Genomic DNA, 18,855 nt, shown 5'->3' on the forward strand with positions numbered 1-18,855 from the left:
AGATTAAAGAGATCGTAATGTGCTCAGGAATGCTGCCTGACAAACAATCGCCACTCTTAATCCATTTACTTCTGTAATGTGACATAATTAAAAGTAAAACAGGATATTCAACAATAAAAAATGTGAGGTGGTTTCATCCATCATGACAAGTGGCGCCAGACTAGTTTGCTAATGCAGTACAATATAGTTATGTGGCTTTTGGTAGACCTTAGCAGGAAGATTATTCAATTATTCAGTTATTCAATTTTGATTAAAGATCACAAAGACAAAGCATTTTTCTTTTGTGAGACTTTTTTAGATGCAGGTTAATTATTTAAAGATATGTGAAAAATTCAATAAAAGCATGATTATCTCTTACCTCGCTCTTTCTTTTCTTTTGAGAAGGAGTCAAACTTTCGCCGTAGTGATTTCCTCCTCTTATGAATCTCTGCAGAAAAAAAGGGGGGAAATTATGGTTGGTTTTGTATATATACCTATAGAGAACAATATTATGCATATATCATAACACAAAATATAATTTCTAAAAATGTTATGTTACTAAATTAAATGATACACTACTGTTTAAAAGTGGGGTTGGTCAAATTTTTTCTTATGCTTATCAAAGCCACATTTATTTGGTCAAAAAATACAGTAAAATATATTATATATCATAATATTTTTTCAGAATTCTTTGATGTTTAAAAAAAGAACAGTATTTATTTAAAATAGATTTTTTTGTAACATTATTAATGTATTTACTCTGTACTCTAATCAATCCATTCTTATTTAACTAGTATTAATTTGTAAAAAAAAAAAAAAAAAAAAAAAAAAAAAAAAAACTTTCTGACTCTAAACTTTTAAATGGTATAAAATTCTAATGCTCAAAGCATCTGATTTGCATGCCAACTGAAATTTATCACACATTTCAATGCATAAAATAGCTAGTGGCACATTCAGTAACACAAACATCTAAACGGATGCATGTAACAAGTCTTCCATTCCCAAAATTAATAGCATTTAGATGGCTGATAGTGTAGCAAAACCTATTAAGCACCAAGAATGGGGACAGAGCTGGCAAGGCAAGCACTATATAAAACCTTCATATTATGAAGGCTGTGAGGAAGACAAAATTAGCAGCAAAAAAATTTCCTGGATAGATAAACAGCCACAATTATCCTTCATTTTTGCCAGAGAAAGAGTATTCTTTCCAAATTTGGAGCTGAAAATAAGTAGCTAAACTAAAACACCTTTGCCTGTGTGTTTTCATAACCCTGATGTACTCAGTCTATACGGCCCTCAGGAGAACAGTAAAAGTGTGATGAATTGCTTTTCCCTTTAGAGGGTTAAAACTTCCTCCACAGTGCAGCAACATTTTAAAGTCAACCCAATAGTTGTGTTTACACCATCAAACCTTTTCCTCCTTAAGTTCTGGTATGTTGGTAGCATTTTGCTGTGCCTTCAACTTAAAGATACTCTGACTGGTTTGAATCCGATTAATTCATAAAGAGGTCCGAGTTATGGAGCTGAGGAGAAAAATGTAAAAGATGCTGTTGAGATGTCCAGAGAGATAGAGAAAACAAAAAGGGATTGTAGCACAAGCAGATGGGCTTTAGGTGGGGTCATATTCCCATGACTGCAGGAAATGAGAGTTTATTTCTATGGCAACTGCCCCCAACCTTCCCCACACGCCAAGAAATCATGGGCTAAAGCCCCCATCAGCTCCCATCAGAGGGAGGATGAGAGGGATGGTATTTGCCTGGTTTAGAATAAATAATCTCTTCAGGCCATAGCAGAGTTTGAAAACAAAGTAAAGGAGCCACTTTTATAAAGCAAGAGACTGAAACAAAACAATGACAACAAGCTTCAGCCTGCATACAGCTAGAGTTCACAGTATTTCAAACAGCATGCAGCAATTTTGAAGAATGTAACTTTCAAATAACCACCAGCTAACCAGAAAATCAAAAAGCCAAAGCAGAGGTCAATCGCTCATGACATGCTTTCTGAATTCTCTCAAGTGTCTTTCACAAAGTTTAATTTAACTCTCCAAAGGACATTCATCTTCCACAAAAATAGCTGCCAAACACGTTGATGACAATTCCGAGAGGAGCGGCTGAGTAAACCAACAGGCTGAATCTGACAGATTTCTCCTTTGGGAGGAAAATGTTCCATAAATATTCCCATAAATTGTGGTGGCTGCTTCCCCATGGATCAGCTAGAGTGCCGGCTGAGGTCTTCTCACAGATGACCAGTTGAAAACTTCACTATAGAGAATAGAGGATGGCCTTTCGTGATCTGACCTGATGTGAAGTTGCTTGTACGTGCTGGGAATACCACTTCCCACAAAACAATATGGTTTTCCATGGTAGGACATAAGGGGACTCTCGCATGATACCTCAAAACACAAAAACACAGGACTGCATAGAGGACTCAAGAAACATAAAATAACAGATGACAACAACACAATGCAATTTCACATTATCATATGATAAACAGACATGTTTTCTTTTGTTAATCATTGATGTTTAATTGTGAATTGTCTACAACAAACTGATTTTGATTTGTGACCCAAATAGCGACTCAACAGTACCAAAAATGTTCACTGAATATCAATACCATGTCACCCGATCTGTCCAGGTTGCCTTTTTCCTAATTTGGCTGCTTCAGTGACAGATGAAATTGTATTAAAACACCTTGATTGGAGACACAGCCTTTGCGGGGCCAACGCCACAAGATATGAGTCTATTTATAGCTATGCACAATACTATGGTGTTCAACAACAATCTAGGTGTTGTTGTTGTACTCCATCTCACACATCTCTCTTTTTCCTCGTAGCAGTCTTATCTGATGGAAATCCCCCTTAAGTACCTATGAATTGACTGTGATATATTTGCATGGATTTCTTGGGCATTCGATAAGCATCTGTCTGAAACAATCATATCTGGACTGTGACTTAAGCAATTTATCGTGGATGTAAATCTATGCACTACTTCTGGTATGTATGATCACAAATCATCACAAAACAGTGTTTCAACAAGCAAAACATTTTAAAATAAATATACCTCTAGGGATGCTGATCTTAAAGTCCAAGTCTCTTCTTTCCAAGTGGTAAAGGGCCACCTCCTGCAGACGTGCTCTCTCCAGCTCCGAGAGGCTTTGGATGGAAACCGGCTGCAGCCTCACGCTCTGCCCCAGCATGGTGGCCCACGTATGGTCACCCTGAGAAAGAGACAGACAGGGAAAGAAAAGCATTATTTTCAGTCTCAGCCTGCCTTTTTGCAGAGTTTGGTTGTGACCCAGCTCAAACACACCTGTTTGTCGTTTTAAAGGGAAGCTGATTCATATGTTTTTGATCAGAGCTGGAATTCTACAACAAGGCATATCCCCAGGATTTACCCTGCTGAAAGTGATATAGTGCAGTTAAAGTGCGTAGCACACCTCCTACAAACCAACCATCAAATATTGCACAGCAAAAGTTAGGGTTAAAGGGTGAAAAATCACTCCCAACAGTCTTCAAGAGACATTTTTAGACATTCATAGTTTTAGATATTTCTCCCTAACAGGAACACATCTAGATTAACATGCCCTAAAAGGCTCTGTCTGGGATACTAAAAACACAAAAAGCCTAAAGGTCTAAGCACTTAAAACATGCTATATGCAAAAAACACTGTTTAATTTGGGTTCAAGGATGGCTACTTTTAGACTTGGCAGCAGCACTCTATTGGGTAAACATACAATAGCTAGTGAACATTTTTTGACCCACAATTCCTCTGACAGCTTACATCCTGTGTGTAGTCATATGTGTTGGCACATCTGATGTGATGACAACAACAAGAAGAACTGAAAGCCAAAACAATTACTGAAAGGAAATCTGCAGCAGATCAACCTTGATGCTTGGAATAATGCTAGAATAACTAGATCAAAACACAAAGTTTTGTCCTCTGAAACTGAGAGATATCAACCTGAAAGTGTGCATATCCAATTTTAGAGTAGCATATGTGTTAAAGTACTCTTAAATTGTTAGAATCAAATCTATGCCTCCAAAACCAATTATGAAGTTACTGAACAACTACATGAGGCAATTTCGCCTGATTCTCTGGTTATAAAGCCCCAATTATTCACTGATTAAATGAATGTGTGAGTTGTCATCTCACTAGGGTTTAATTGAAAGCATGAGTGTGTCTGTAATCTTTTTCCTTGTGTACACGTGGGTGGTCACTTTCCACTCGAGTTGTGGTCACGCAACATGCCAACCGGTGTCGTGAAAAGAACAGAGGCCACAGGTTGCGCTCAGTTTATTTTGCAGATAGGAGGGATCAGTGAAAACAGCATGACATCCATCAAATACCCTGTGGATACCAGTATTCCAATTGCATGTTGAAACTATCTACAATTTACAAACTGTAAACTTATTAGTGAGGCCATCTCTTTTTATTATGCATTCTGAGTTATTATTGTAAATTCATATTCAAACAAAGGAGGTGTTATATGATGGAACTGTAAGCATCCTTTATACATGTATAATCTTTTATAGGATAAGTACTTGTAAAACAACAGAAAAGCTACTGTTGTGTTGATTGGCGGCGCAACTTGTTCATCATTAATATGAGTGGGAGAATTAAGAGAGTCTTCAGGGCAATGCAAGACTAAGTCTTTCCTCTCCCCCTCCTCCCTAACTCTATGCCCTTCTCTTTCTCACATACACTGTCCCTTCTTTTAAAACAAAAAGAAAGGTCATGTACGAAGGGAAGAGCAAAACACAAACACATGAAGCATTAGGACATACTTCAAAGCCCACTGAAACCTAAACCACCATCAGTCATCAGGAGCATTGTGCTCATTTACTGGACACAAAGGCTTTTGTGAGAAACACTTGCCTTCAAGAAAGCAAAACAGCCATAACAAACGCAACACATGTCCTAAATGACGTATAAGGAATTTTGGGTTATTGTCTCAAATCATGAAGAAAAAAGAACATTTTTAATGAACTCATGTTACGATTCAGGATAAATTACAGTAAGTGCATTCTTAAGATCATGATGGTTAATTCAATCATAGGCCAATTTTAGTGTATATCAGCTAGGAAGAAACACTCCAGTTGGGATCAAGTGTTTATAGGATATAAACAGCTTTGGGTAAGTTACTCTAAAAAAGTAATTCATTACTAGCTATAATTACATCTTCAACAGTGTAATTCGATTACCTTACTAATTACTCTCTCTCTCAAAAGTATTGTATTACTTATAACTAATGAATGTAAATCCCATATTAGCCTCACCCAGTTGAACAATACAAGGATAGACATGAAACTGCTCTTCAAATAAATAATATAAAATTGCATAAATTATCCTTGAACTGACCAAAGTATTTAAAGGGAGGAGATTACATTAAAAACATGCATTTTAACATTAGACGTTAAATTTTGATGTTAAATCCACTATTGATTTATTTAGAATGGTTCTATAGTATTTAATTCAATTATATCAGAAGTAATTAAACTACAGAACAATTAAGAGTAATCCCTTACTTACTTTTTTCAAGGGAAAAGTAATTAAATTACAGCAATTAATTACTTAGTAATGAATTACACCCAACACTTGATATAAAAGTGATTACAGGATATACTAGTATCAATATAGGATAGTACCTTATATTTCTCTGTGCAAAAATGGAAATAAAAACAATACAGAACAACTCACAAGAACAGTGAGAGTATACATCACTTCCATTCTGAATAAAAACGAGTATACACAATTATACAAGAGCTCTAAAAAGTTCAGCAGATGGTGTTCATTAAATATAATATATACTAACCCAGGCACATCATGAAACCCCAATAAAAGAAATGGTCAAGAATGAGACAAAAGCTCCGTCAGTCCATGAAAATACCACTTTTTCAAAAATCCTCACACAATGAGCACAACAGCAGTCTATGTGGGCTAAACTGTGAATCATTTATCATTGCTTTGGCCAAAAAAAAAAAAAAAAAGCTTTCAAATGACATCAATTATTTTCTTACTTAGACAGAAACAAACACCACCAAAACTCTATACAGACCATTTGCACATGCTTAGATACTCTTTTAAAAACTGTTCAAAACCTAACATAATACAAAACTGAATAAGACAGCAATTTTCTACAAATCTACAGTAATACCATATTGAAATATATTCCAAATCTAAAAAATTAAAAACTAAAACAATTAGATCACTTACACATGTGTTAGTCTTTCAATTTCATTACCATCAAGTGGAAAACTTTTTACACAAGATGTGTTCACACGTTCTACAATGAAATAATAATGATTGTGCCAAATTAGACGGTGTTGGCACAAACATGATAGCAACAATGAAATGTAAAACTATCAGTTATTATGCCAAATATATTCATCTTGGCTGTTGTACAGTAGCTGAAATCAATGGAAAATCAAGAATTGACAATGGGGGGGAAATGGAAATTTAACATCTTGAAAAAAAAAAATAAATAAATCACTGGTTATTAATGAGCGTTTATTGTGCTAAAACACAATGTTCTTCCAATGACAAAAAAAAAGATGATTTGACAGGGAACATGAAAATAACAGGCTGCTATGTCCATGTGTAAATCATATTCATGCATTCATATCTGAGACAACTAATCCATGTGCAGACATACCTGAGTGCATGACAAGACCCAGACAAAAACATCAGAGGTCCATAAATATTGTTGCAAGACCGCTCATGAGTACTAGAACAATCAAGTAAACATTTTTGCGAAACTGCTTCACTTGACTTTGAAGAGATTTTCTTAGCCATCCAGAGCAAACAATAGCTTATTCCTTAAAAAGTCTTTCCCAGTCCATGCTCTTATTTCCTTTCAGAATTCTTGTCTGATTTCCACTTCATGTACTTCTTGAGCCCTGACCATATTTGTCTCCTGATCCTTGAAACCTGGCTCATGGTCCCTTATGAGAACTTCGACATAAATACTTGTATTTAAAAACATGCTGATGGTTCCCAGATGCTCCTTTTAAATAATTTCAAAGTGTTTGTGTAACAGTTCAAACAGTAATGTTCCTGGTGTTCCCATCAAAGGAACACAATCAGATTATTCTTGTGACGATGACGATATGCATATATGTGTGATAAACTGTTGTTGATCCAGTTTCATTTACATCTGGAGAGCATTTAAATCAGTTGCTTGTTTGGGTGTGCCGACACGCATTTGAAAGTGCATAATTGTGAGCGCATAATAATGTGAGTGAAGATAAACAGCTCTACGATTCGAGTAGCTAAGCGTCCACATACAATGGAAAGTTACAGAGGACATCTCTGCTCTTGAGCAACACACCAAACCCCAGACCGACCTCTGTGCATTTAGAGAACTGAAAGAAAAGTGCAAAAACAAAACAGCAACAGTCGTCAGCCCTTCTGAATGATCCATTTAAGCTATACTGTGTCAAACAACTAAAACAAAAAGGGAAACACGATATCTGCCGTCACACACAGAGCATCCCTTTAGGATGACCTCCTTATTCCAAAACAACCAGAAAACCTCAGACAGTCTTAGCATCAAAAGAAGCCAAAAGATTTCAAACAAGTGCTCTTTTCACTCCTCAGACTTATTTAGTATTAAGTATGTATTATTCGCTACAGGGAGTTTCCTGAAAGCAAGAAACCATCATTCTGTGTGTAATGTTGTCTGGTGGTCTAATCAGTGGTTATATTCATGTACCTGATGGGTTAAAGTCAACAAAAGAAAACTGAATCCCAAGGAATTTGAGGTCTGTTTTATGTTTAAAGGCTATTGAAACTGACATGAAAAAATGTTAAACACCACTTCACTGCAGAGGAGGTACAGTCTCATAAACATACACAATGCTATTGTAGTAGTGAGAGTCAGACTGCTGTATCTTTGCTAAGCTCCATACACAAGGATGTCACAAAATTTGATGACATTGAAAAATTCACCCATCAAGTAAAAAAATTGTAAAACACCTCCCTTGCACCTTAAGACCTTATACAAATGTTGGTCACACTTTAGATTAGGATCCAGTCCTCACTTTTAACTAAATATTAACTATGACTTTTGCCTCAATAAACTCATAATTACTGCTTATCAATAGTTAGCAAGGTAGTTGTTAAGTTTAGGTATTGGGTAAGATTAAGGGATGTAAAATATGGTCGTGCGGAATAAGGCATTAATATGTGCTAATAAACATCCAATAGTAATATGTATGCTAATAAGCAACTAGGTAATAGTGAGAACTGGACCCCAAACTAAAGTGTTACCCAAATGTTTTGGTGTAATTTTTTTAACCAAATATTCTCTAGAGGTTTTCTTAGGGTTACACCAATTGACCTGAACAACGCATACTTTTTTATAAAAAGCTAAAAGTATGTATGTTTTTGTTTTTAAAATGTACTGACCCTGGCACACAGTTCCCATGCTAAATTTGAAAAAAGAAAAAAAACATATTTTTTAGATATAATATTACACCAGACGTTACGCCAAATAGAAACTATTAACTTAAGCCCCACTAAAAATATCTAAATTGACTCTTAATTCAGAAACAACTGAAAACATGTTCACAGAAAAAGATTATTCAAGTCATTTTTGTGTGAACTGCATTTTTAAATAACTTAATATACCTAGACAAATAAAAATGATACAGCGGTAGGACTGTACATCTCTACTTAAAACAGTGTGCAGTAGCTGGTAGTTAAGCATGTGAAATCCAGATTTAACCACACTCACGTAACAAACACAAAACACACTGTACATCGTTTCAAACACATGTGGCAAATAGTGGCATCACAGACTCACACTTCTATAAACACTACAAGTAATGCGGTAACACTTTAGTATAGAGAACACAAACTATTAACAGTGACTTTTCATTCAATAAACTCCTAATTTACTGCTTATCAATAGTAAGTAAGGTAGTTGTTATGTTTAGGTATTGGGTAGGATTAAGAATGTAGAATAAGGTCATCCAGAATAAGGCACTAATATGTGCTTTAGAAGTACTAATAAACAGCCATTATTCTAGTAATATGCATGCTAATAAACAACTAGTTAAAAGACCCTAAAATAAAATGTTTCAAGTAATGCTGTTCCCCAAGCACATACTGTATATCATTGCATTTACATATTCACTGAATGCATTCTACACGTTCAATATAGACTTTAAAATACTGCAACCACAATTAGACAAAAACTTTGCTCATTAAATATGTAAATTGACTTGCACACAGACTCTCACATACACCCATCACTCTACCTGCAGACTGGGAGACAGGCGGCGTGTCTGACAGAAACACACACTCTGTAAATATGAGCAATCTCCTCAGACTCTTCAGACAGGTTCAGCCAGTCCGACCCGAGCATGAGACAGACAGACAGAAGCAAAGAAGGATAAAGAGCGAGAGGGAGGTCTGTCCTCTCCATCTGCCATGTGTTTGTGTAAATCAGAGTGCAGCCCCAGTGCTGCCAAGAGCAAACTTCACGTAAACACTCACACAGTGACGTGAAGCAGAGGGGGAGGAGCCTAAAACTGATACAGCAGAGCTTTGAACCAGTTCCTCTGTCAGACTGTCACTCATCATCAGCATAATAAACACACAAGACACACTGTCCTCCCTTCCCACCTCCCACTGCAGGGCTTCTACTCCTTTTTCCTTCCTACGTGTGTTCATGAGTTCACTCCTGTTGAAATCCTGTTCTCTACACACAGCAATGAAAATATTAAAACAGAGCATGATAATGAAGAAAGAGTGAGACAGAGACAGCAGGAAGGAAGAAAAACAAAAAAGAGAAATGAGAGCTTCAGGCAGAAGGTGGAGTGATCAAACTTATTAAACACACTATTCACAAACTGGCTGCCTCGTGATGAGCACATACTAATAAAGCTTGACCTTTCAACTGTGCTGACCTCACAAAGTTTTATCTGTTACACAAATTCCACTTTTATGATAACCTTTCTGCCAAATGCATATATACATAAGAGTCAGTGTGTGAAAAGTTCAAAAGTCTGACACCACATTGAATTTTGGGGTTGGTAAGATATATTTTTTTATGTTTAAAGTCTCTTACGCTCACTAAGGCTGCATTTATTTGAGAAAAAACTGTAATACTGGACCTTTTATTACAATTTAAAGTACCTGTTTTCAAATTGAACATATATTAAACTGTAATTTATTCATGTGATGCAAAGCTGAGTTTTCAGCAGTCATTACTCCAGTCTTCAGTGTCACATGATCGTTCAGAAATCATTCTAATATACTAAGCCTGAATATCTGGGTATCTGAACCACACACAGGCAGCAACGTCATTATACCTTTTGAGGTCCAGAAAGATAGTAAAAACATTGGTTCACTCCTGGATAACAGAAAATGGGCAGAGAGGTGGGATGTGGGATGTGGGTGAAGCTGAGGTGAAGTGACAACAGCAGACAAATGGCTAGTGGTGACAGCAGCGGCAATCCAATTGTCACTCAAGTGGCCGCGCCCTTAATTATGCAGAACTTTAAGGCTTAATATAATTTAAACGGATGAGTTATAAAAAAATTCACCCCCCTCACAGTTGTCATGAAGGGCAAAATTAGCTATATAGACCAAAACCACAATTTGTACCAGGCTGTAAACATGTGTTTTTTCTGCTGTAAAGTTGGGCATTTTAACATGGGGCTCAATGGGATTCTGCTCTCTTTTGGAGCCTGTCCCTAGCGGCCAGTCGATGAATTGCAGTTTAAGTCACTTCCATATTGGCTTCAAGAAGAATGGGGGAGGTTGCCGCTTGTTTCAACCTTAATGTTATGAAGCGACGAGAATACTTTTTGCACGCAAAACAATTTGTTGAATGAAGTTGTTATTTCTGTTTTGTTTTTGCGCACAAAAAGTTTTCTTGTCGCTTCATAACATTGAACCACTGTAGTCACGTTGACTATTTTAACAATGTTTTTACTACCTGTCTGGACCTCAAAAGCCCTCAGATTTCATCAAAAATATCTTTATTTGTGTTCCAAAGATGAACGAAGGTCTTATGGGTTTGGGTACTTAATGACAGAAATTTCATTATTGGGTGAACTAACCCTTTAAATTAGCCTACCTCATGTCTCAAAGCACATAACACTACAATAGTAATGAAAGTAAACAACTTACAGAGCTCTTACTTGTACCACCTAACTGCTCCAGATTCATTTCGGCGTTGATAGTGTTGACAGAAACATAAGTCCGAGTCTGAGGAGAACAGCTCCGGGTTGAACGTCATGGGTTGCCATCTCCTAAACTGTTACAACATGGCGTGAACGCAACATAAGCTCGTTTTGGTTCAGGAGGAACGGCAAAAGGGGGCTGCTGCTCGTCTGTGGTACTCGTTGGCTGTCTGTCTACAACTCTGCATAGCCGTAACGCGATGATGATGACATGTGATGTCAGCGCGAGCAGGGTGCGCGGGCAGGTTACAGGTAGGGCATCGTATTATACAATTGGGATGGAATGTAATGATTGGTCCTGAGACTTCACACAAGACATATGTACATGTTTTAATATTTAGACCACTTCTATTATTGATTGCTATCAGGATGTGAGGAGAGCTTCAACCAGTATAACTAAAAAGTGTTGCCTGACCTACCTTTAAAAAATGTGCTTGCTTCCATTGAAGCATAAGTTGCTTCTCAAATCATGCTGGATAACATGATCATCAGGTTTTGTACAAACATGTGGCGCTCATGTGCTAGGGGCGTCATGCACCATTTTGTTTCGAAGGGGCACCAGTGGCTCTGACTCACTTGTTGCTCTAGGCATGACTTCACCCTAACACTATGTCAAAACTTATTACTTCTTTTTTGTTGTTTGTTTTGAAATAAACCAAGTAGTTTGGATGGGCATGGTGCTTATTTCGAGTACATATTAATTACTAGGAAAACCAATTCAGTAAAACTGAGCATAACCTAATTTGAAATAAAGAAAAGAATGCAAAACACACGCATTTTCACTAGTAGTGCCCGTGTTGTGTGCTGTTTGTTTGGTCAGTGCCTGAAGGCTCAGCTAATGATCCTATTAGAGCAGTTCTGTGCAGCTAGCTGACAGACTAACAGATTGAGCACATTAGTGAGGAGCTCCTGGATAGAAGTTACTGTTAGCAACATCCGGACTAGTCTTCGTTCAAGCCTGAACACACAACAAACAGGAAATAATAGACAACTGGACAAGACAAAGGTAAAAACCAAGTATTATTATAGACAAATATGGACCTAGAACAAGTGAAGCAGTGAGCCCCTGCTGGTAGATGTCGTAACTACACCATATCTCCAGATTCATTTGTGTATTCTGATGGAATAACATTTTTACTAGCAACATATAAATCACATATAGTTCATTAGTTGACTGATTTTTGGATGATATTTGTCCCTGTCTTGTACTTTTGACAGGGGTCGTATGCCAGCTCAGCAAGTGCCTAGCCAACGGGTAGCTTTTCTCCAGGTATTTTAGACCTCTTTGACCTAAAATAACTACAGTGGCACCAATAGTAGACATATTATTTCAGGCTGATAAATGTGCGGCTCTGAATAATGCGTTGGGAATGTGGTGTGAGGCTGTGTGCGGTATGTCTTGGATTTGCCATTAATTTACCATCTGCAGGGCTTGGATGTGCTTGAGCTCTCTGGGGATTCTTCCATCTCCATCAGTGATGAAAATACAGTCCAGATGTCTTCATCCCTTTTACCATCCATCCACAGTCATACTGTTTTCACAATATCAGGACTGCCAAAAGAGCCTTCATCACTTAAGAAGGGTGCTGAACAAAAACCCTTTTTGGCTGATTTTAGAGAGGACCGTGTAAGGTTCATAAAATATTCGTCCTCAGTGACGTGCTTCAATAAAAAAAAAACTAACTTTTCAATTTGATTTGTGTTTATATATGAGATCTAATAAATCATTGGCAGAAACACACGATGAAAAACTTTGGACTCTCATTCTACACTGAAAAAAGTGATGACTGTCCCAGCGGTTTTCCGTGCACATGAAAATGTTTATATCCGGCCATTAAAAGAGAAGTGTCCCTCAGTTTCACGTGTTGGACCTCTGACCCTAACATCAAGGATGCTCTCTTCCTGTTTTGGCTGTAACAGTGCTGCTAGGTGAATATACAGGGTCATATGACCCTGATACAGGATGGACAGGAACAGGAACAGACCTGTCCCAATAGAGTGGACAGGAGTAAAATCCAGTGTGTGCAGGTTTGGTGCGGATGCTCAGATGATGAGGGAAGAATGACGCATATCTGAACTAAATTTACACTTTCTCGTGATGTTTATGAAAAATCTGATTTTTTTACACTTATCAGGTAAGCCAATAGCCTGGCTAGAGCATGAAATGATTGGATATAATGTTTGTGTTGTGGCTTTAGTGGAAGCCGACTGACTTACAGCTATAGACTACACTGCCCACTACAGGTCAAAGTTGGCAAGTCCTACAACACATGAACCATTAAAAATACATTTCAACCACAACATCTAAAATTTCACTGGCATTAAAATAAACTATATAAAGATATTTTAAAATAATAGACCTAAATATCACAACTTTTTTTTTCTGAATCACAAGTTGCTTATGAATCATGACATTCACCTGTTCTTCTTGTCACCCTCATACTTTTCTCAGTAGGTATCATGTCCTCTGCAGAGTCAAAGCTCTGTCTAGACATGCTGAAGGGGAAAAGGTAGCGACTCATGCTTACTTTGCAGTACAGTCATAAACAGGGGCAATGATCCATGTTTATAGCTCTCTGATTTCTACTGGTATGGTTTTCTCTTGCAATGACAAGCTGTGTGTATATCAGCAAATACTGGAGACAGAAAGAGAGAACAGTGAATATCTGGAGTAATGCTCAGGTTCAGCGTAACTCAAAAATAGGGGTTGATCTAATACTCTTTATTACTGCCAGACTCACCCTGACCATCGTCAACAATGATGTTACAAAAATAAATATAGAACAGCAGAACAATCACATACATTACACATCCATAATAAATATATCCATACTAACATCTAGCTCAGCTCTATTAGGTCAAGTCATGTGTCAGATTTCTGACAGAAACTAATACTTTTACTCAGCAAGGACACATTAAATTGATTAAGTGACAATGAAATTTAAAATAAATGCTATTCTTTTGAATTTTATATTCATCAAACAATACTGAAAAAAAAGAAATCACACTTTCCACAAAAATATTAAGCAGCACAACTGTTATCATTGATAAAAATACGAAATGTTTCTTCATCATCAAATCAGCATATTAGAATGATTTCTGAAGGATCATGTGTTACTGCTGAAGACTGGAGTAATGATGCTGAAAATTCGGCTTTGCCATTATAAGAATAAATTCCATTTTAAATGATATTAAAATAGTAAACAGTTATTTTAAATAGTAATAATATTTCACAATATTACTGTTTTTACTTTATTTTTATCAAATAAATGCAGCCTTTGTGTGCATAAGAGACATTTAAAGGTGCCATAGAATGGAAAATTGAATTTACCTTGGCATAGTTAAATAAAAAGAGTTCAGTACATGGAAATGACATACAGTGAGTCTCAAACACCATTGTTTCCTCCTTCTTATGTAAATATCATTTGTTTAAAAGATCTCCGAAGAACATCTCAACATAACACCGACTGTTACGTAACAGTCGGGATCATTAATATGTACGCCCCCAATATTTGCATATGCCAGCCCATGTTCCCAACATTATGAAAGGCATTAGACAAGGGCAGAACGTCTGGATGTGCACAGCTGAATCAACAGACTAGGTAAGCAAGCAAGGACAATAGCAAAAAATGGCAGATGGAGCAATAATAACTGACATGATCCATGATAACATGATATTTTTAGTGATATTTGTAAATTGTCTTTCTAAATGTTTCGTTAGCATGTTGCTAATGTACTATTAAATGTGGCTGAAGTTACCATTGTTTCTTACTGTATTCACGGAGACAAGAGCCGTCATTATTTTCATTTTTAAACACTTGCAATCTGTTTAATTCATAAACACATCTTCATTCTTTATAAATCTCTCCAACAGTGTGTAATGTTAGCTTTAGCCACAGAGCACTATCAAACTCATTCAGAATTAAATGTAAACATCCAAATAAATACTATACTCACATGATCCGATGTATGCATGTAGCATGAATGACGAACATTTTGTAAAGATCCATTTTGAGGGTTATATTAGCTGTGTGTACTTTGCTTATGCAATGTATATACACTCTAAAAAATGCTGGGTTGTTTCAACCCAATTTTGGGTCAAATATGGACAAACCCAACCACTGGGTTAAATCTCTAAATTAATTTTTTAACCCAACAGTTGGGTTTGTCCATATTTGACCCAAAATTGGGTTGAAACAACCCAGCATTTTTTAGAGTGTAGAGTCGAGAGCTCAGGGGTGGGGAGCGCGAGATTTAAAGGGGCCGCGCTTATTTAATGATGCCCCAAAATAGGCAGTTAAAAAAAATTTATTTAAAAAAATCTATGGGGTATTTTGAGCTGAAACTTCACAGACACATTCAGGGGACACCTTAGACTTATATTACATCTTGTGAAAAAAACGTTCTAGGGCACCTTAAAAAAATATTTAAACAATTTTTTTACTGACCCTTTATTAATCTTCCAACAATTTTAATTGGAAACACAAAGTGACACATAACTACATTTGAATAGAGCAGTAAAAATCTTGAAAAAAAATACATTCACTTGGCTTATATCAGTCGTTTTATACAGTAAATCAGTAATTGAAGGTGTGTGTGGGCCAGTGTGGTCTCATTTCACCTTTCAGGGTGACGGATTGCGTAACATGAGTCAGAACTTGTCTTATTTCCTTTTCCTTTTATCCTCTCAATCCTCTCATCTTCTCTGCTTTATCATAACATTAATCTGTTCTTCAAAATATCCCTAGAGGTCATACAGAGGAAATGCCATTTACAAAAACATTCAGCAAAGATGCCATGCCTCTCTAAACAGGACATTCTCCACCCGTCGGCACAACTCTCTACTGCTCTGCTCATTATTCTGAAAGAGATCACCAAACACCACTGACTGACATACACAATAAATAATACCCCTGAGAATGGTGGTGCTAGTGTTTTCAACCTAAACACACATTTTCCTAAACACCTGTTTGTCACTATGAACTGCGAAATTTACCTCGAGGTCATCACATGCAACAACAAAAATTAAATTTGAGGTAATTTGATTTTACATTTAGCCCAATTTGACCTTGCTCAGTTTAGATAGAACGCATCTGCTAAACAACAGCCAAATATATCTGTTCATCATGGAACAGATTTATTCATGTCATGTGGATGACCAGTCCTTGCAAACATGAAGAAATGGTATCGACAATCAATCTTGCCATATAGGAATCGCATTTGGGTCACAATCATGAAAGACATCATAACAATATTGCTGAAGGCTGCAATCACTATATAGTCTGGAATGTCTCTCTTTCTCTCTCTCTCTCTTTCTCTCTCTCGCTCTGCTTGTTATTGATCAGTCAGTCAATCAACTATGGCAATTTACACATGCCTAGTGTTCTCTATCAGCTTCCAGTGATGTAATACTGATTGTTAGATATATATTTTGGTTGAATGCACTCCATTAATGCATGAATTCACCTCTTGACTTCTGGCCCTACATTCTAGATTAATTTGACTTTCATTATTGCTAAGCTCTGCTGGTCAAGTAAATTCAATCCTAGCTATCCAATTTATTCTCATGGAGGTTTGAAATAAAACACATAAAATGATTCCCTTTTAGCCTGCAGAGGCTTGTGACATGAAATGGTGACACACTGTCTGAAGATGCTGTTTTTGAACTTCAAATAAAGAAGATTGAATTTGCTTTGAGGTTTAAAATTATGCAGTTATGAGTGCATAATGGTCTATAAAAACACTTGTAAAAAGAAAAACCTCTTTGTCCTTTACGTCAGAAACTTCAGTTTGATCCAAGAATGGTCCAAAGGACTGTAGACTCTCAAGAGAATACAAGGTTTTAAACTCTTTCTGGCAACATTTGACCTGTGTGTGATGCAACTCAAAGGTCTTAAGCCACTCTCTTCTAATTCCAAACAACACTGAAGATTTAAGCTGATTCTCTAATGAAGACAAGACTTTTGAATTCTCACATTCCACAGAATGGACTTCCCACAAATCCCCTGAGATAATGCAGTAGTATTATTTCCAATTAAAATCATAGTTAAGTCCATTGGTGTCCTCCAATAAACCTCCCATCATTTAGTGAGCATAACTTTCAATGGGCTTGACTGTGAAACGTACCAGGAAGAGGGGAGGAAAGGGAAATTCTTAGAACGTCAAACCTCCTTTGTTCTTTTTATGTTCATCAATCATATGATAAAAACCTTTCAACTGGAAATGTTTTGAGTCATGTGATAGCTCACCGCGGAAGTTGGTGACAAGCTTTGAAGTACAGCTTTAAGAAAGCAGTGTACTTTAAAGTTGCAACGTAATGGAAGCAGTGACAGATCTTTTCCTCCATGTTGTGAAGTACATCTGAGTGAAACAGATTATCAAAAGAAGAAAAAATGTGGGGTGGGGACTTGGTTTTAACAATCAGTTATTGACTGGATGTGAGCTTGTCGTCAATTGTATTAAATAACTGAAAAAAAAAGGTATGCATCACCAGAGAGAAGAAGAGATTGACTTAATAAAGTATTCATTTTTCTAAATTAAAAATGAAACCCATAAGTAGACAGCGTTTATTGTGGTTTGTTGCAAGATGGGCAAGTAATATATATTTATTATTATTATATACAGTGGCTTCTACTGCAGCAACTTTCATTTTTCTTAGTGATATTTAGCGCCAATTTATCAGGAAGTGACGATTTTGTTCTCACTGGATGGAATCAGTGCTTTATTCGCAAATGTATTATGCGATATTCTAAATTTGCACATAAGTTAAATTTGCAACTTTGGAGGTAAACATAGCTAATGTGTTCATTTTCTGTTTGCTCGTTTTCCTTTGACCTTGTTTTCCCCATGTGTTTCATTGGTTCATCCCATTCCCCTGTGCCTTGGTAATCACCTTGTTAATTATCTCATTTGCTCCTTTGTTTGACTGTGTATTTATACCCTCAGTTAGCCTCTGTTCTTTGTCTTGTGTTAAAGGATTAGTTTACTTTCAAATAAAATTTTCCTGATAATTTACTCACCCCCATGTCATCCAAGATGTCCATGTCTTTCTTTCTTCAGTCGAAAAGAAATGAAGGTTTTTGATGAAAACATTCCAGGATTATAATCTCTTTATAGTGGACTTCAATGGCCTCCAAATGGTTGAAGGTCAAAAAACAGTTTCAGTGCAGCTTCAAAGGGCTTTAAACGATACCAGACGAGGAATAAGGGTCTTAACTAGTGAAACGGAAAAAATGGAACTGGCACTGTGTTCGTTCCGTAAGTAGAATAGGGAAGGCGTAGCGCACTTACACATACAGCGTAAGCTTTTTCAAGAATACAAAAGTGCGGTTTTGGCGGAACCACTTAGAAGGCAATCATTTGTTTATCTAAAGCATATACATTTACATTTTTTTTTTTTAATGACCAATTGTTTCGCTAGATAAGACCCTTATTCCTCGTCTGGTATCGTTTAAAACCGCACTGAAATTGTAATTTTGACCTTCAACCGTTTGGTGCCCATTGAAGTCCACTATAAGGAGAATAATCCTGGAATGTTTTCATCAAAAACCTTAATTTCTTTTCGACTGAAGAAAGAAAGACATGAACATCTTGGATGACATGGGGGTGAGTAAACTATCAGGAAAATTTTATTTGAAAGTGAACTAATCCTTTAATGTTATACCTGGAAGTTGTTGTCTGTTTAT

General features: G+C 36.6%; 1 protein-coding gene and 1 long non-coding RNA gene across 8 annotated transcripts in view; one reads left to right on the top strand and one right to left on the bottom strand.

The window, feature by feature from the left end:
• arhgap36 (Rho GTPase activating protein 36) overlaps window positions 1–18,855 on the bottom strand; it is a 43,546-nt gene that overhangs the window by 18,146 nt on the left and 6,545 nt on the right. For 2 of the 7 annotated variants that reach the window (XM_048185030.1, XM_048185029.1), the window contains exons 2-3: window positions 3,039–3,195; window positions 359–427 (exon numbers count right to left, since the gene is read on the bottom strand). In XM_048185030.1, coding sequence (XP_048040987.1) covers window positions 359–427; window positions 3,039–3,195 — 226 coding nt within the window. Of the gene's footprint in view, window positions 1–358; window positions 428–3,038; window positions 3,196–3,287; window positions 5,472–6,630; window positions 9,201–9,238; window positions 9,461–11,117; window positions 11,331–11,589; window positions 11,740–18,855 lie in introns of those variants that run through there. The other 5 variants (XM_048185032.1, XM_048185031.1, XM_048185033.1 and 2 more) reach the window with 5 other exon arrangements.
• On the top strand, window positions 11,286–14,318 carry LOC125265070. The gene is made up of 3 exons (XR_007184198.1): window positions 11,286–11,422; window positions 12,389–12,440; window positions 12,553–14,318. It is a non-coding gene; the product is annotated as an uncharacterized LOC125265070 (long non-coding RNA).

Source organism: Megalobrama amblycephala, linkage group LG3 (genome assembly GCF_018812025.1).
Source record: "Megalobrama amblycephala isolate DHTTF-2021 linkage group LG3, ASM1881202v1, whole genome shotgun sequence".
Taxonomy (NCBI): domain Eukaryota; kingdom Metazoa; phylum Chordata; class Actinopteri; order Cypriniformes; family Xenocyprididae; genus Megalobrama; species Megalobrama amblycephala.